At 40.2% G+C, this 19,604-nt stretch overlaps 1 protein-coding gene across 4 annotated transcripts in view; it reads left to right on the top strand.

The window, feature by feature from the left end:
- PRKCI (protein kinase C iota) overlaps window positions 1-19,604 on the top strand; it is a 33,406-nt gene that overhangs the window by 1,556 nt on the left and 12,246 nt on the right. The window contains exons 1-7 of one of the 4 annotated variants that reach the window (XM_052804352.1): window positions 1,887-2,060; window positions 9,723-9,844; window positions 14,438-14,527; window positions 15,866-15,916; window positions 17,107-17,192; window positions 18,523-18,663; window positions 19,531-19,585. In XM_052804352.1, the coding sequence (XP_052660312.1) occupies window positions 1,945-2,060; window positions 9,723-9,844; window positions 14,438-14,527; window positions 15,866-15,916; window positions 17,107-17,192; window positions 18,523-18,663; window positions 19,531-19,585 (661 nt within the window). In that variant the 5' untranslated portion in view covers window positions 1,887-1,944. Of the gene's footprint in view, window positions 1-1,886; window positions 2,061-9,722; window positions 9,845-13,296; window positions 13,405-14,437; window positions 14,528-15,865; window positions 15,917-17,106; window positions 17,193-18,522; window positions 18,664-19,530; window positions 19,586-19,604 lie in introns of those variants that run through there. The other 3 variants (XM_052804353.1, XM_052804354.1, XM_052804355.1) reach the window with 3 other exon arrangements.

The raw sequence follows: 19,604 nt of genomic DNA, 5'->3' as shown, positions 1-19,604 counted from the left end.
ATAGAAAACGTTGGAAGTCCTGGTGCAAGATATGGGTGAGTTAAGATACAGTAGCATGCTTCCTGATGTGCAGAAAGGATGTAATACTATGTGGAAGCTGGGTGGAGCAAATAACTTTCTTCTGAGGGAAAAAACAACCAACCACTGCAGGAAGGTCAGGTAGCATGAAAAAAAGTCTGTACTTTGTAACCACGCCTAAGGTAAACAGCAAATAGGGCGCCTTAATTTATTTTATCACCAATACGAGAAGGAGCAGGGTGTGTGGATTTGGAAGTGGCGATCTCATGTAGCAGCCTGTAACTGAACATGAAAAGCTGGACTCCACACTGCTCTAATGCAGACATCCAGACGTGATGCTGATTGGAGCGTGGAGGGGGGCAGTGGGAAAAAGGAATTGCTTTTACTGTAATAGAAGAAAACAAAGGTTCCCTATTTCTTAGGTTTGCCAGAAACATCCGTCTTTTCGGGAGGTGTTGGGCAATACAAGTACATGTTATCCAAGCAGCTGTTGATGTATTGTTAAATAGGCAAAGCAGGAGGGAAATACTAGTTGCAGTGATAAGGTGGCTTACGATTAACAGTTTTAATAAAATACCTTTTATTAACCATCCCCATTCACCCCCCTTTAGTTAAGCATCCTTCCTGTTTCTTTCTTAAAAAAATATCTTAGCCATTTGATATATGGCAATTGAAGCTTCACCTGAGCTGTATATACTGTCTCGCAGGCAGTGCGCATTGCAGGGACTCTTTAGAATTCTTACAGAAAGTATTTTAGTCGACAGTTCTAAGAAATGCGTTGCCATTGCTTCTGAACAGCTCCAGTTGCCCGTCCACTCCACGCCGGCTGCTGAAGGCCAGCATGCTACTTTTGCAGCGGTTTTGTGTCAAGATCCTGAATTTTCGGACAAAACTAGTGGAGGAGTCGTGGTATGAAACCGATGGCGGAGGAGCAGAGCCGTGGCGATGGGTTCGGTTCTACGTAACAGCCCAGGTAGAGAGCCTGGTCCACAGGCTGCGCTCCCGCTGCTCACAGGCGGAGCAGCTGCTCTCCGCGGAGTACCCCCGCAGGCGCTTCTGGCTCTTTCAGCCTTAAAAGGAGGACGGTCCTGTTTGTACCTAAGCAAAATGACGATTTTTCCTCCTTCGCGCCCCTTCCCTGAGCGCAGCTCCGGCTGTGGTGAGGCCCTGCAGCAGGAGCCGCTGCCGAAAGAGCCCAGGCACCTGGGAGTCCCCAGAAGCAGTTCGGCGGACCCGGCCCAGCCACGGCAGCTGCCCGGTACGCGAGGCGCCGGCGGGCCGCCCGCTGCCGGCCTGCTCTCACTCCCGGCGCTCTCTCCCCGCCGGGCCGGCGCCAGGGCCGCGCTGCCGCCCAAGCGATCCCAGCGTGCCCCGCGGCGGGCCATACCAAGCAGCGGGGAGAGCGCGGGGAAGGGAAGAGGAGCCATCGGGGCGGCTTCTGGCCCGCCTGACCTGAGGCGAGCCGCTCCGGCGGCTTCGCGACGGGGAGCGCGGCTGCCTCCCCCCTTCCGCTTACGGCGTGGAGCGTTCCGCTCCGCAGGAGCCCCGCGGGGAGAGCCCACGTAGCGCGGGGGGGGGGGGGGGGAGGAGGACACGCGAGGCGTGGCGCCCGCCTTCCCCGAGCGGCGGAGCTGCCGACCGGCCGCTCCCGGAGCGGCTCCGCCTTCCTGCCGGGGGGGGATCCGTGCTCCCCTTCTGCGCCGTCCCGCACGGCTCCGCGCTCTCCCCCTGCCCCTTCCCGGTGCTGTCCCCTCCCCGTCCCCCGTGGTCCCAACCCGCCCCGGGCTGGCGCCGTGAGGAGGGGGCGGGGCCGCGGCGCGCTCGAGGGACGGCGGCGCGGCGCGCTTGAGGCGGCGGCAGCGGCTGCGCGACCCCCGCCGCCTCCCGCTCGCCCGCCGCCGCCGCCGGAGGAGGAGCGGGGGGGGGATGCCGACGCAGCGGGATAGCAGCGGCAACAGCACCATGTCGGCTCCGGGCGGCGGAGGGGGCGGCCTCGGCGGGGACAGCGCCCACCAGGTCCGGGTGAAAGCCTACTACAAGGGGTGAGTGCGGGCGCCGAGGCGCGGGAGGGAGCCTGGGGCACGGGCAGGCGGAGAGGCGGCGGCCGGCGTGAGGAGAGGTTTGAGGCAGCCCGGGGTGGAGCGGAGCGGAGCGGAGCGGCCGGGCCCGGCCGAGGGGCGGTGGGGCCGGCGCCGCGCTGCCCGGCCCGGCCCTGCCCGGTGCCGCGGGAGTCTGAAGGAGGCTCTTCTCCGGGGGCTTAGAGCCCGCGGGTTTCTGTCAGTGGTGGTTCTTAGGCTGCCGCATTTTAAACGCCGGGTTTTCGGTGCAGCCACTGTAACGTTAACGTCTCAAGCCGTGGTATCCACTTACTTGTAGGAGAAAAGAAGAAGGGGGGGAAAAAAAACCCCAAACACCGGGGGGCTGGGTGGGGGGAGCGGTGCCCGCAGGGGCTGAGCGCCGGCGGATCCCCGTCCTCCTGCCGTGTGGCCTTGCCGGTAAACACGGATGTACCTGAGGGGCCTCCCCTGCCCTGCTCACCCTGCTTCCCACGCACCCCGAGGCCCCGGTTGTTTACCTGCCGTCAGTAATGATGCACGTTCCTTCATAACACTTTACTGCAGGACACATGGTAAAATTCGTATTTAAAAAAAAAAAATGTTCAGGGTCCAGCTTTGGTCCTGGTCTCTGCATGCTAAGTGGTATTCAGGTCTAAAGGAGGAGGGTGTTTGGATGAAAACCTGCTTCATCAGTTTTTAGGCTGTTTCCCAGGGCCTGAGTGACTTCTGAGGAGGGAGTCTGCGGATGGTAACTAAGACACATCTACTGTCAGCTACGCTTCTGCTGGGAAAAAAAAATACACTAGAGGTCTGCACAATGAATATCTGAATGTTTCTGGTCTAATTCAATGGCCCTCCGACAATAACACATAAGGCAGAAGTGTTCTGCTTTGGGTTCATGACCCCCTATTAAATAGTAACAGTTACAGGTCCTAACTTTTAAAAGTTTGAGTGCAAAGGTTGACAGTGGTTCACTGGGCCATTAAGCTTAAGAGAAGATGATCTAAACAGAAAAAAATGTAGGTTGCATTTTTGGATTAAGAGTGAACACATGATACTCTCGACAGCTTCCTTCTAGTTATCTGTATTAAGTAGAAGAAAAGATTTATGATGTTTACAGTATTTACTATGTGGTATCTCTAGCTTTATAATTTTAAGGACAGGTATAGAAACCTTGCTGAGCATTTGGTATTTGCTACTGTGTTTGACTTCTGGCTTGTGTCTGCTTTGGGGCTTTTCTTGCCAGAAGTCTATAGAATTACTGTAGAGACTGGCACAATCTGTGGCTTCAAAGGCCGTGTGAAACACTGTCACGGTAACAGTATGTGAAATTCTAAGCTCTTTGTTTTACAGTCTCTTTAATCCACCATTTCTTAAGGACTTGGAGATGCCCCTGGCTATCAGCTGGCAGAAGTGTTCATTTGGTCAGGCAGTGAACTAAAGTAGGAACTGTTCTGGGTTAAACCCATTTATTTTTCTTCTGCTGGGTCAGTTTTAATCTTGATCATTTCCACACGCAATCACATGAATTCTTGCTTTAAGACAGGGAGGCTGTGGTGCAAGAACAGAGAGAAAGCCGCTCAGGGTTGTGGGAGTGAGGAAGAAAACTGCTACATGGTACAGGAATGCTAGCTCATGACACTTTAAGTATTAGGTAATAATTTCACAGACACTGGAATGTTTCTTTTGAGTCTCATCTATTGGCTTTTTATCTCTTAATGCAATTATCAGTTTACTTTTAATAATGACACTGAGTCACGTAGGGTGTTGGTTAACCATTGTGAATACCAACAAACTAACAAGCTGAATGCCTTAGTGATGATTTGTTTCAAGATCTAAACAAATTATTCTGTCCACTTTCCTACAGCAGAAGGTCTCATGCCCACTTCTCAGACTAGCACTGTCAAGAAGTGGGTATCGAAGCAAAACACTTTACCTGCACTTACACTGAAAGGAGTTGGAGACCGGGGATCTAAATGCTGATATCAAAGGCAGCATTTTCCCCTTTCATCAAATAAACTGTCTCAAGATTAAAGCTGAATAGAGGATTTAATGGGAAATAGTGTTAATCAGGAAAAGTTAATCTCTCTTAATTTCATTTTAATAGAAGCATTTAAGTGGGTTGTCGAAGTTATCATGAAAGTCATGCTGGGAAGGTCTTTTCAACTTCCAGAAGGTGTTTCTGGTTAGAGAAAAAAAAAAACAAACCAGCAACTCAGAAGCACAGATTCGTTGTTGAAACAGTTGGGAATCTGATAGGCAGGATAGTCGCCTGGGGCTCGAAGCGCTGCTGCACTTACCGACCAAGAGCAAAGAGCCGAACCTGAATCCCGAAAACATCCCTTACTCTGGCCAAGAGCCTAATTGCTTTTCTCAGCCAAGACAAAGACTTCCACGAAGAACACTTTGAAGGGTCTTTGTTTCATTCAACCGTGCAGTGGTAATTCTTTGTCTTAAATTCATGGAATATGTAAAACCAGGAAGGAAAATTTTCCTAAGATGAACAGAGATCACGAGAGTAAGGGGATGGGAATTCCCGCAGACTTGGGAATTAGGGCGTTAGGTTGAGTTTATCCAGGTATTTCTTTCTCTCAGGTAAGCCATGCTTATCTTTCTCATAAGGCTGGTTGTTTAAAATGCTGAAAATAGTCTTACCTGTTTTAAAGAGTTGCTGTAATCTGTGCAGTGTGTGTAACAGAGGTTCCTATGTGAGTTCTTCGGAATTTACTCTTGTTACTTTATCAACAAAATGTATGCAAACATTTGGTGTAATGAAGTATAGCAGCTTCAAATGTATGGCACTGAACAGCATCTGTAATTACAACCATTTCAGCTTTCTGATATTATTAAAAGTTTACCTTTTGTCTTATCTCATTTGTTGTAGATGCTTTTTGTCAGTTCAGTACAAGAAGCTATTATATCATTAATAAATGTGGGGGAGGATTGCATTGTAGCAGTAGAGAACAGGTAGGAATAATAAACTGCTTGTGCTCTAGGAATCCTGTAGAATTAATGTTGTTGATTTTAAAAAAGAAACAAAAACAAACAACAAACTTGAAGAACCATTTTTCTGTCACGATTAGAACTGCTCGCTTGCATTCTTTCGGTGCCTGACATAGATTTTGCACTGTTTTAACTGTATAGGCTGTGATGTAGGTTAGACTTTTAATATAGTTGAAGGCATAGGTTACCAATGGTTTGCCCACCTTCGGTTTGATTTGATTCAAATGAAGAATACTCCTGACAGTCCTCTCATGATACATGTTAAACTTGTTTCTTTTCTTACTTTTAATATGTTTCTGTCAGTGAGAAAAGGGGGGGGGGGAAGTTTAATTGTAAAATCAACATGTACCTCCATAAATATTTCCAAGAAATTAATTTCTTAAGAATTTTTGAGTTCTCACATCCTTTCATTATATTATTCTTCATCTTGGGCACTTTCTGATCAGTTCTTCAGCTCAATGTCTTTTGTTGTTTGTTGAGGATCAAGCTCTGCATAGGAGAGTGTTCAGCTTAAGAAAGCTTTGTTTTAAGCCTATGAACATATTTTCACCCCTTCTTGCTGTTTCAACAGTGATTTAATTTTCCAGAAGAACAGATTGTGGGAGCAGGCAGTTTGAGACCTCATACTTCTACTGGGGAAAGAGATGCTTTAAATGGTTCTGAATGGCAATGCCTACACCTTATGGTACTGAAATGATACTCAAACAGCAGAATTCTCCACGAGTCTTGTACGGGTTAATTTCAGTGAGCTATAATTAGACATTACCAAAAGCCTTAATGACTGACCTAGGTGTGTGATAAATATATGCATATGTAGATAATACGTGATTATGTATCTGTATATTTCCACATACGTAATATGTGATAGCTACATTAGGCTGCAGGTGGAAAAATCCAAAGCCGTAGTCTCTGTTCGCACAGTGGATTGTTCTCTCACAGAAGTTTAAGCTCAGAAGTGAAAAATGAGGTATGGATATTGAATTGCATTTAACTGTTGGCATTGGGGTTTTTGTTTGTTTGTTTGTTTGTTTTGGTTGGTTGGTTGTGGGTGGGTTTGTTGGTTCGTTCTGGGTTTTTTTTGTTAAAGGATGTTATGACTTGATCTGTAAAAGAAAAAGCATGAGAAAAGCTGTTTGATCTCAGGAAAGGTGGGGAAGATAGTGATGAGGTTCATGGTCTTCTAATTTAAAATCTGTTCTCTAGTGTTTGTGTTTAGATTTACCATTTGCATTTTCTCAGTCTTCCTATGATTCATCTTTTACTGATTCTTACATTTGCAGGGTATTGATTCAGGCAGGCCTTTTATTAGTATGAATAAAATGGTCCTTTATTAATAATTATGGAAGATACAACAGCATTTTAGCTGAAAGTACTTCAGGACAAGTACTGTCTTGTTTATTTGTATGTTTCCTACGCAAGGACCCTGATTAAGACCTATTATAATAGTACTAAAACTCTAAAAAACCTGGTGGTACCATAGTAAGAGTTAATTGACACATCCAGATGTGGTGGTGCAAAGGGTGTGCTTGAATCAGATTTTCTTCTTATTTCCCATGTGTGTCATGAGGAGACAAATAAGGATGATATGCCTTAGAATAGCTTTATAACAAACATGCTTATTAAAAGCAGTGCATAAGCTTATCTTCATCAGAAGGAAAGGGCTATTGTCAAGAATTTTTTTCCCACGTCTTAGTGAAAGAAGGCATTTTGTATTTTTTCATGCAAGGCGGCAGGCTATGGTTGACATTAACTTTCCTTTGTTCTTTAACTTGGCCTACTAATTTTTGTTTAAAGTGCCAAATTTCTTCTCAGTAGAGTTTAGCTTTATGTCTTAGCTTGAGTGAATACAGCTTTTTCCTAATGAAGACATCAATGTGGTGTTAGGTGCAAGAAATGTGAAAAACACCACGTAATGCAAAGGTGTGGTAACAGAACCACTCTGGAAGTGAGACCTGTCTCAGTGGAAAATATCAGTATCATCAGTATAGTTAAAATGGCAAAATAAAGCTGGTAGGAAGACCTGTAATCTTTCAGTTTCTGTGTTACGTAAAGCTGGCTTCACATCTCTAGGAAAAGTGTGCTGATGTTGCTTGTGGAACCTTGTTCGTACTTAATACACTTTTTTATATATATATATTGCTATTAGCTAGGGCTCTCTGAAAGACTGATTAGTGTTTGTTATAACAGAGATGCTAAGATCTTCCAAATGTATTTAATAACTGTCTGATGCATGTCTTGTTGGAGATATTAGAGTAGTAATATAGAGAACTTGCTTAAATTCTAAAATAATTAAACTCTCCTTTTATTTGAAGGGCAACTATTTTGCTACTTAAAGGTAGCAACAAGTAGGAAGAAGTTTTTTTTCAATTGGTACCAGCTTTTACTTTGTAGATACGGAGGGATTCCTGGGCTGTTCAGTACGTGTTGACATAGTGACTTTTTCTGTTTACTGTAGTACAGATAAATCTATTTTAAGTGGACTTGAATCATCAAATTTGAAAACCTGCTGAACAGATTTTGCTAATTTTGTTTTTTGTTTTTTTTTTTTTTTTTTAAATCTTCAATTTTTGCTAGAGCATCAGTGATTACAGTCTCTTGACATTATGGTCGGTCACCTAACTCTTTTTGCTTGTCTGACAATAGTAGTCATGTAGTCACCACTTCTTTTAACATACCCTGTTCCATTACTGCCTAGTTCAATCACAAAATAAACTGCAATAGTTGAAATACTTAACTCTGACTTCTCAGTGCCCTTCAGAACTTAACTTTTTGTTTAAGAAAATATTCCAGACTGAATACATCTGCACTAAAATGTGAATAAATGAAGGGATGGTAAACTTTAGCACTACATCAGTGAAGTTGCTAAGTAAGCAGTGCCTTATTTCCTTCCCTGAAAAACAGGAAATACAGGTTGAGACTTTGCCTCCCAATACAGCCTCCTGGGTTTCTCTTTGGTTGATGCCTGCGTCTCTGTAACAGTAATGCACTGTTAAATCTGCCTCAGTTTGTAGAGCCAAGTACTGGCATTGGGTTCACAGTTTGTGCATTTTGAGAGACGATGCGAAGGGAGACCTTTGTATCAGAGAAAATGCAGTTTGCCCTGTCAGATGGGTGCAATCAGGTGTTTCAAACGAAGCCCCATTTGCCCCAAAGTACTGTTCTGTGTCTAAATACTGGGGTCCAAATATTGTTTTGTCTTGCATTTTGCCTCGTGTGGAAAGAAGAGGAGCAATTCCTCAACCAAATAATGTAGCAGCTTTTTGACTGCTTTTTTCAGATTATTGAAGAGATGTCGTTTCACTATACTAACCGTTTACTGGAGTCTTTCCCGTAACTAAACTAACTCTGATCATGCTCATAAATCCAGAATTAGGCTAGCTGTTCTTCTAGAGTGCTTAGAAATTGCTACTTCATTTTATTCATGCTGCTGAACTTCCAGGAGCCTCAGGCAAGCATGTTTATCGCGCATGTTCTCTGCCACTCCTGGAAGTGGTTCAGGTTCAGTGACCACAGTATGTTAAGTCACCTTCTTGATACCACTCTGCCCATGCACAAGATGATTTAAAGATGTTTAACTTGGTGCATGGTACGCTTCAGTCTGGTAGGTATGTTGATGTGAATTTTGACCAGATATAAACTTAGTCTGTTGCTTCAGTTATTTTTTTTCCCCCACCAAATACTGCTGGTGGCTGGCACCAGCTGAAACAAATCCCAGCTAGCTGAGGTTTTTATGGGAAGATTAGTCTCATAGCTCAAACATTGGGCTTATACGAGATGTTTGAAGAGTAGCGTTGTAAACAGCCTTCCACCTTCCTCTGAACTGTATCTCTGAAATCCTTTGTTTAAAGGAATGCAACCCTGAGTCACCTGTTCCCCTTTAAGGCCCAGCAAATACCAAGACAATGGGTCAGAATTTTATGTTAACATATTTAAAACACCAGGTTAACTAACTTTTAATCTTAATTATAACAAAATACCCATTCTGCATAACAGTAAAGTAGTAAATTTTAATTCTGAGTATATGCCTCTCTGTCAGCCTTCCCCGGCATTGCAGTGAAGTATCATGGGTCTCTCTTTTTTTTTTCTTTTTTTTTTTTTTTTAAAGGTGCTTTCAGTATTTGGAACATCCCCCCTAATCCACTGTTTAATATTTTTCATTAACTTTTCGTAACATCTACACAATCAAAATTTAGTTGGAGAAGATGTATAGTTCTTAAAAAATTTTGATATCTAATAACGAAATAACTGTTAAAGAGCAAGCAAAACCAGCAGTATGTTAATAACGTCCTTCAAAATTTTTGCAGCATTTCATTCTTCAGTTTCCACTGGTATAATAGATCTCATTTCTGTGTGTGGTTAATATCTGCTGCAACTTACTTCATAGTTATTTGGGCATTTAACTCTTAATTTTTCTTAAAGAGATACCTGGAGGATTAAATGCCAGGTAGTTGGTAATAAAAATCACTTGGAGCCTGACTTCGCTATAGGAAGGGAACTTATGTGTTTTATTTTACTTTAATATTTTTGTAGGGCTCTGCAGCAGGGATGGGTTTTATATTAGTGGTATATGGAAAGTGTTAGAGGTGATGATCAAGTCCTACATATTACGGTATAGTTTCTCAAATTTATTTTTCTCTTGCTCAGGGACATCATGATAACATATTTTGAACCTTCCATCTCATTTGAGGGACTGTGCAGTGAAGTTCGAGACATGTGCTCCTTTGACAACGAACAGCTTTTCACCATGAAATGGATTGATGAAGAAGGTAAATCAATGCTGATCAATATGTTGCTCAGCTTTCTAGGTTTCCTCTCAGTTTCATCTTTTCCTTTCCCTCTGCCTTTATAAGATACGCTTATAAAACATACTTCATAAGTATATTTTTAGAAATAGTAAATCTGACTGAAAAAATAATGGTTATCTAATGCCTTTGTACTTATATCTTTATGACAAGCTTGTTTCAAACTGCTTAGTGTGGAGCTCTCTTTTTTTTTTTTTTTTTCTTTTACCAAATAAAACCTCAGTGACTATAAAAACGTGAATTCAATGTTAGGATTTCTTACGAAAGGAATAGAAAGTATTCCTTTCTACTGCTGAAGATGACCATGGTTCCCCTTAAAGCTTTGAAAAGAGTTAAACTAACCTTAAATTACAAATGACAGTATTTATCTAAAATATTGATACAATTTAATATACAGTTGAGTTGTATGTGAAAAAAAAAAAAAAATGTTATGAGTGTTTGTATCAGCTGTTACTTTAGCAACCCAAAGTCTATTAACACATAGATACCAATGAAACTTTTTCTAAATGTTAAAAGAGTCATTACTTGTCTGAATGATGTATAGTAACTTTTCACCAAAGCGCAGTAACAACCTTGGCTGAGAACTCTTGTCATCTCTAGCACTTACATTATCCATGTTAAAGTTTACCTTGGATGAAAAAAAAGTTCAGAGTCTGTTATCCCTTCTCCTTAGTAGATATAGTCCAGTTGAGCTGTATGTATACATTAGTAATTTTTCGAAAAGATTATCTGTAGTTCCTATTTTCTTTGTGGAATTGGTGTATTCTGCACATAGGTTTTGAGCTACACCAAAGAGACATCTGAATTATGAAATTGCCGTTGAGTTACTTTACGATGTGAAGTACTTGTTGCAATACATAAAAGGCCCTAATATGCAGTGATTTCTTGGCAGTGGTTAGTATTTGTATGTAGTGATCAGCATAAATGGTGCTTATAGAACTGTTTCCTCCCCTTGTCACAGCTTTCCCATTCAAAATTGGGTGAATGCCAGTTTATTCAGAGTTTAAAGCTAAACATGGACCAAAGCTGATTTTTGGAAGTGCTGTATGGGCAGGTGTGTTGAAGATTATGTGGTTTTGGGAGTCTGAGTGGGTTTTCTTTCTTTTTTCTTTTTTTTTTTTTGTTTGTTTGTTTGTTTCCTCTCATCATTCCAAAGTTATTTATATTGGGCAGATGCAGTAAAGTAAAATGAACAATGTTTATGACTGAACTGTGCAGCAGTGCTCTTTGAATTGAACATTTACTTCATAGTGAGCTGGCTGTTTTGATTTATCTTGAGGAATATAATAGACTTCTCACTGAAGAGGAAGAGTGCAGTGTCAGTCATAGGAACAAGTACATATATTTTTTAATAAAACATTTGCAGAAAATTTTGTGCAGATTCAATAGTTTACTTGAAGCAACAGTTTGTTCTGTCTCAATTTCTGCTGTTTAATTAGAGATAGGCTGGAAAAAAAAGGAATGCTGCAGTTTGACTAAATTATTTTCATGTATTCACATAGGATTTAATTTTCACAAGCAATCTGTCTTTGCTTTAATCATTGACTTCCAGTTTAATGTCAGTGGAGAAAAAGTTAATCTGGTGATGAGGAGTGTGTTTAAAAAAAAATCCCCCCCGTCTTTATTATGAGTAATTCTTGCATCTACAGTGGCTTCTTGCCAAGACCCTGCCTCCTCTCTTCTTCTCCTTCCACCACTCTTTAGTGTTTTCAATTGATATTCTTTCTTGAAATTCATAATTTGCTTTCTTGGAAAATTGCTGTATCGCAGTCTCTTCACTAAAACTGAAGTTAACTATTTAATAGTAGCATGAGGAAATGTGTGTACTATGAGGAAATGTGTGTACTGTGGACTGGTACTTGTTATACTACTACCCATGCTTCTTGCGGTGTAAGACACCTAGATGGTGTCTAGGCCATCTCTTCACTACTTCCTCACTAAACTGCTTGATCAGATATGTGACTAAACTGGATTTACCTAGTCACTAAGGTTTTTGCTTGTCATATACTAAATGTCTTTTTAGCCTTTGCAAGATGCAGTGTCATGTATAACTACTTCTCTTTCATAGAGGTAATGGCAAACAAAGGCAGACCTAGTTTAGTTGAGTGGGATCACTTCAAAAAATGCTCGGATGCAACTGGAAAATAGAATGAACTTGATTTTAGACAAATTTTGATTTTGTTTGTATGCGGTCAGTTTGTCTTACCTCTGTCTTCTGAAACATGCGGTAGGATGGACGCTAGCCTTGTGTTTGTGTTCAGTCTGTTGTTTCTTGCTATATAACTCAAAAGTAAATATTTTCCTATGACACTTATCCCAGCTGTCTTTGGCTGCAAAATTCATACTACTCCAAATTTGTTGAAAGAGTATGTCTGTAAGCCTTCTGTTCCAAGTTTGAAGCACGGTGTATGGTCTTGAGAGCCTCCTTTTCTTCTGCCAAAAGGAAACACAAAACTGTTTGCACAGGTGTCAGAAACAAATGAAGAAAAACTGGTTTGTTGATTCTCATAGTGAGTCTGAGTAAATACAGTTGTTCCTTCTCCTCCCCCCGTGCTCTGCACTGCATAAGTTTGTGCAGTGGGTAGGCAGTTTGATGTCCAGATAGGCTAATTGGAGCGGGGAGGTGGTATGATGAAAAATGATTACCACTGGCTTCAGAGAGTCGTTTTGAGGATTATGACGTGCAGAAAAGAATAAAGACAGAATGCTGCAGATGGACAGTTTACATTTATTACTAATATTTTAGCAGTAGAAAAGAATGGATACATTAGAAACAAAACAAATTAACTGGAAAAGCTTTTGTAGGGTGAGTTTTAAATATTCCCCTGGCTGCTAGATGTGTGGTTCTACTGAAAAGCCTTAGCAACGCCTGTGTTAATTTTGATATCTTGTAGTACAAACCAAGAAGAGAATAGTTAATAGGCTGTTGCTAGTTAACTTTCAAACCATGGTATTGACCAAAGACTCAAAGCAGTAAAACTTTCAGACTGGGTCCAGTTAGGCTAAGACAGAAATTGTTCTGCCTGCCTTCAATTCAGTTACCCACAACCAGTTTACCACTTAAGGGTGTGAAAAGTAGTATTTCTGTTAAGAATTGGAAATGTTATATGACAGTAGACTTGCTGTAGGGGATTTTGGCTAGAAAGAAGCTTGTTCTGCTTACATGCTGGAGTTTAAGCAGGCGGAGATAAATCCCATGTTCTCACACAGAACATCTTGTGTAGGTGGAAGGGGAAAAAAAAAGTTTAACTAATAACCAGAAGTATTTTCTTTCTTTGGGGTGGTGATGATTCAGATTCAACAGTGCTTTAAAAATTTTTTGGTGGTTGTATTATTTTGAACAAGGTTTGTTCTTTTAGGGGGATTTTTTTTTTATAATGTTACTAATCTGCATCAGACACTGAAGAAAACATTTTGTTGCATGGCTGTTCTTTTCAGTCTTTATAGCAGTTTCCAAATGCTGGCAGATACAGAAGATCAGTTAAAATGTCAGATGAAGTCTTCAGATGAATCTTGAGAAGCAGGTAAAGTGCAGGCTGTGTGTCCAAAGAAGTATTAACCAAGGCTAGAATTTAAGGTCCTTCTTGCTCCTGATCCTGAATACAGCAGATCTCTAGCTTGATCTCCTTTGATCCTCACCCACCCCTGTGCCTAGGTTTTAAACCTACCATATGCCAAAATTGCCCTGATGTAATTAAGTGTTGTTTAATGATTCTGAAATACCTTTGTGGATGCACGTTATTTTTTTTAGAAACATAAAGTAGATATCTACAAAGACCTTAGTCCTAAACTGTTACTTCTGAAGCACAAATTTGTTAAAGCAATCCAACGCAGTCTTGTCAGAGGAACTTGAAAGTACATGCCAAATGCTTGTGTGATAATCTGCTCCATCTCAAATGGTTAACAAAAGCTGCAATTGTTTTATAAAAGAGGAAAAAAAAACCCGAAACCAACCAACCAACACTTTTTTCCTGCCTTGATGCCCTTTCTTTAAGGGACTTTACTTCAAATAGTCCTGTGAGTGTGAAAGTAGTAGTTAAAAATCAGAAAAATTGGGTGTTTTCACTTAGGTTACATGATTTGTCCAATGTCTTGATTGAGGTCTGAGGGAAGACTAGAGGTCTAACTGGTTTTGCACTTCCTGGTTAAAGTCTTGGCAATGTTGAAGCAGCTGTGAAAATAGAATTGACTCAGTTCTAATTAAAAATCCATGAAATAAAAAGGAATCTTAAAATGATTTTAGGTGCAGGAAGATAACCTGCACCTCCTGTACTGAAATGATGTGTAACCATGCTTGTAGCAGACCAAACCAATGGCATTTTGTGGTTATGGTCTGCTTGCCTCTTAGGAATATCTCATATTTCTATTTTCCCTGAAAGCATTCAATATGACTGTATTTTCAAATGTACTCTCTGAACAGCATTAAAAATAAATACTACCACACTTGAGAATATTGTTCTCTCTTGCTACATTAATTATCTCAGAACCAACTGTGAGGGAACTGTTGAATGGTACAGAACTAATTGGATTGAGTTTTATATTGTTCTCTTTCTACAGGAGATCCATGTACAGTTTCTTCTCAGCTGGAGTTAGAAGAGGCCTTTCGGTTGTATGAACTAAACAAGGATTCAGAGCTTCTAATTCATGGTATGGTGAAATTTATTATATTACTTCTCGTGTTTGTACCTGTGAATAAGTAGAATTTTTGCCTTGTATCATCTGTGTCTTTTGCACAGACTCCTCAAAGCCTGTTGTGGCGTTCTGTCAAAAGAATGCTGAAGACCATGCACCATGCTTTTTAGCTGTCAGCACTTTGTCAATGTTCTTCATTAAATTAAGGGAGGGAAAAATATTTTGCTGTTAGTTTATTAATGAAGGATGGCCCCTGTCTCTCATTCATTCATCCCAAGTGCCTTCATACGCTTGCTGGCAACGAATGGTAGAAGATACATAGTACAGTGTCCTACACTTTGTTATTGATAAGTGCTTTAGAGCAGCACCTATATTAGGAGAAAAAGTTGATGAGCTCCATTTGTGATGCCAGATTAGTCAAAAGTTTGACTTTTCTAAAATTAAGTACTTTAGACCGGTTTTGAACCTAACAATATCGTGCCCATTTGATATGTAATTGTTCAGTTTTTCTTTTTCAGGGTTATATGCCTTTTTTTGTAGCTTCTGCAGTATATTTTTCTTACTGTTTCTGACTTTTTACAAGTGGAAGATAGATTTCCATTTAACAGAGTTTATAGCAGAAAAGCAGGGGATCATCATAAAGAGTGTTAGTGGGTGTGTTACACTACAGCGTCTTAACATGATCCTTCTCTAAAAGCATGCAAAAAAATATAGTTCACTATTAGCTCATTTGGAAGGAAGAGACAGTTTTTCAGCTTCCCACGAAGACTTTTAAAAAGTGGAAGAAGAACGTAATCTGTTTCTGTTTCTGTAATCTGTAATATATTTCACTGTTTCAGTATATATTACTTCAGTATGCTTTTTGATCTGCCCTTTCTCCACTTATTTCTGTGTTTGATAAGCTTCTGATTAAACCAGCACCAGGGTGCTCTCTCCCAGACAGTTACTGAAGCCAAATAATCTGAAAAAAAAGGCTAATGTAGACAAGATCATATGTAGCTGTTAGGACACTGTAATATAATGTGTTTATAGTCAAGATTTCCAAATACTGACTGTGATGATTGGTCACATGGGAAACCAGAATCATTACTTTTTTCTAGTTACTTTCTTTAGGTAATAACTTGGTTTATTCTGCCTTTTGCTCGTATTTCTCATGTATATCACTGTTATGTCCAGCAAAAGGGTTTTGTGGCAGCTTTTCAGCTCACCTGCTCTTGCACGAGGTTTTGTTAAAATGCAGTCTGTGCTGTCTTCCTAAATGGTTGAATGCCTTTCAGAAGTGTTGTATTTAACCCAAAGATTTATTTTCTGTCTGACATAAAAATTAATCAGAAGTTTATGTCTGTCTTGCAGTATTTCCTTGTGTACCAGAACGGCCTGGCATGCCTTGTCCAGGAGAAGATAGTAAGTAGGCATTTTTAGTTATGAAGTACAGAAAAATCAAGAGTTCAGATTTCCTGTTTTAGAAGATTTTGATATTCTATGGTTTGGCATCCTACACTTATGAATATTCATAATGCAAATCTCTAAAAATTAAATATTTAAAAGGAATAGAAAGTCTTGCTAAACTGAAATGTTATTTGTCATTTCTGAATCATTGTTAATAAGCATTTCACATTCCTGTTAACTATCCACGTCACTCTGCTTTCCTTGCTTTTGCCTCTTCTATCGTGACAGTTTTTTATCCTATTCCTGTCTTTTTGGTAGTTGCCAGATCACTGGCTGGCTAATGTGAACAAAGGCTTGTAACCAATGGTAATGACTTGTTTTATCACCATTTAGAGATCTGTGGTTAATTAATTTTAAAGTGATGTTTAGGTACTATCAGGAGTATTCTCCGAAACCCTCTAAGTTACATTAGCTAATATACTAGACATTAAAGAGGTAATTTTCCCTCTGTCTTAAAGTTTTATAAAGGAGCATGTGTATGTTATGTACACACATCTGTCAGCTTGACACCCATGTCTCTGACAGATGTAAATGTGCATGCTTAAAAGTTAAGTGTGGCAGTTTGGAAAATGCTGCTTTTCTGAAAAAAGGAGGTTGTGGACTGAATCAGAAATAAATTTGCAACTCAGCGTAGTTTTCAATATTCTAGTTTTCAATTTTCATTCCTGACGTGCCTCTAGTAGTAAAAAATAAAATAAAAAAAAAAAAAAACCCAAACACTGGCAGCTGTGGATCTAAAACAGTGGAGGATTTGTGCAAACAATCTTATAAATCAGGGCATGCTCCTGAAATTCACCTTCTTTCTCCTTCCCCTTCTCCACAGCTCCTCCCCAAGTTTAGGTAAGGTAGGTGCATACTTTGCACGCAGGTGTTTGTGTTGTTTGGGCAGTTTTCCTACTCTTGACTTGTTCTTTTAACTTGGGAAAAGCGGAATTAACTTTGAGTTGATTTGGGATATTCTACTTCAAATTTTCTCCAAAACTTAAAAAAATGGAAAAGATACTTGGAACATTACTCTACGTTTCTGTAAGGTGCAGGGGTGAAACTTTACTCTGCAAATCGCTCTACACAGAAACGTCCATGAGAAGATGTTGTAGTTCTGTGTTTGTATTTTTATGGATATAATCATATGTTTTTCCTCTTAGAATCCATTTATCGCCGAGGCGCCCGCCGGTGGCGAAAGCTCTATTGTGCAAATGGTCACACTTTCCAAGCCAAACGATTTAACAGGGTGAGACTTTTGTTGGGTACTTAAAATCATGGTACAGGGATGTCTTACTTTAGTAATTACTAATGTCACTGCCTTGAAAAATTACAAGGTGGTTTTATTCTCATTTTTGTTGTTTGTCTATGGTATGGAGACTTGGTAACCCTGTAGCTTCAGGAAACTTAATCATTATCAAATTATCAGGAACTTGAAGAAAAAAAATTGGTTGCAATTCACTTGACATATACTCTGAAACAATGATAGCAATTATAGAAATGCTCCCGTGTTCCCTTAAAATCTTCCAAGAGGGCAAACTTGAACACTGGCACTAGATGACTATGAGCTCAAAGTACATTTTCAATTCTTTAAGTTCTGGGAGTTAAAAGGTCTGAACTTGCTTATGCACAGACTTTTCTTTCATGACTTTTAAACAAAAACCTGAGATGTTTCTCCAAACGGCCTGCTTATGATGGCATGTAATCAACTGAAGATAACAAAACATTTGTAATATTTTCAAGAAGCAATGGTCAAATATAATTAGCTAGGGCCCAAGAAGGCTATCTGCTATATTTAGAAAAAGCAACAGCAAAAACCAAACCCAAAACATTTGAATAAGCCAGGTTCCTTGACAGCTTCAATAATCTTTCCTTCTTTTCTAAACTTAGTGTATTGTGTGCTTAATGCTTGAGATCGTCTCCACTAAACTTCATCTTAAGCATCCTTCACATCTAACTTCTGCCTTTTTTTTTTTGACCTCTTCCTGGTCAAAGGCTGCCAAGGCACCGTAATTTAATCGCTTTCCACTCTTGCGTTCGTAGGCACCCTGTTTTCATGGATCTTTTGAGTTGTTTTGTGAATGTCCTTCAGTGAGTGGAGATCTTCCCATTTCCTGTTATCTGGTGGTTTAATGTGTTGAAGCTTTTGCTCTCCTGCCTTCCTCTGTACAAATGTAAGGACTCATCTACACAGAGAGATGACGAGACACATAGCAAATTAACTTGGTCATAGCAGCCTGCTGATTCAGCTGCAGTGCTTTTGACCTGGAGTTGGCTCATGCCTCTCTGGGTCTGTGTGCAGCGGAAGAGGCTGGCTGTGCCTCTACCTTTCCGTGTAGATGCACACCTTCTGTACAGCAGTTGCTGCTTATTGTTCAGTTGTAATTCTTGAGCTCCTCTGTATTGTATCTGTCTGTTCGCTCTTAAAGTTTTCAGATAGAGACTCTTGGTATAGTGGCAAGTTTGGTAGGGATCTCTCTGATCTCTTATGCTATGTTTTTTGTTAATGAAAATGTGGCTGAATAGTTTTTATTGTTTAGTTTTGCTCTTTAATCGGTTTTGTTGATTTGTCATTCTAGAGAGCTCATTGTGCCATTTGCACTGACCGAATATGGGGCCTGGGTCGCCAGGGATATAAATGCATCAATTGCAAACTCCTTGTTCACAAGAAGTGTCACAAACTTGTCAGTATTGAATGTGGCCGTCACACACTACAACCAGTAAGTAAAACTTACCCGAAAAGTTGTCTTGAAAAAGCAACAACCAACCAATCATATACCACCCTCATTTTATACTAATGGTTTTCAAACTACAGTCTGCAAATAATCACAGTAGATGAAACATCATTCTTTATGGTTACTGTGACACTTCGCAAGAAAGTTTGGGATTCACTCAGTAGAGTGGCAATTTTCGGGCAAGGCAGGAGTCTTATTTTTCACATCTGCCATTTTTTCCTGTGTCAAATATAAACGTACAAGTGATATTTATCTCATCCTTAACTATGTTGTTACATAGTGCATACATATACATACATGCTATTTTACGTCTTCAAAGTGAAGTACAGGTAAAATAAATTCTCTAAGTATCTGTTAGATTGTTAGACTATTTCCCATTTTACAGAAAAGGAACATGAAGTGCAGAAGTTTTGACTTTTCTCACGAGAAATTCAATCATCTTTAGTTCTTAAGTCCCCAGAAAAATTTAGATGATTACTGCTTCTGGTTTAATATTAAAAGCAGACAGCTACAAGTCTACATTTTGTGAATTCATGTGACTAATATATGTACTGCTGAAGTACGTGAGCTATTCTGTCTCATTTCTCATCTGCTGTACTTCTTTTCTTGTTGTACTAAGTTGTCACTTCAACAGCTTCTGGAAGCGTGTCATAACTTCTGGAAAATAGGTAAAATAAGGACTGCAGTGGCTTCTTTTATTGTGTATGGATTAGAGCAGTAACTATGTTGACTGATCAAGTTAAAAAGTAGCTAGGTTATATTCCTGAGGGATCATTTATTTCCTTTATTGTCTCTAAAATAATATGTCTCACACTTGGACAGTCTATTAAAAAATCCTGTGCCTATTTGCAGGAACCAATAATGCCTATGGATCCATCATCAGTGCATCCAGATAATGTAGAATCAGGTCAGATCAATAATTTTTT

Source organism: Harpia harpyja, chromosome 12 (assembly GCF_026419915.1).
Source record: "Harpia harpyja isolate bHarHar1 chromosome 12, bHarHar1 primary haplotype, whole genome shotgun sequence".
NCBI classification, from domain to species: Eukaryota; Metazoa; Chordata; class Aves; order Accipitriformes; family Accipitridae; genus Harpia; species Harpia harpyja.
This window is presented reverse-complemented; position numbering and strand designations above follow the sequence as displayed.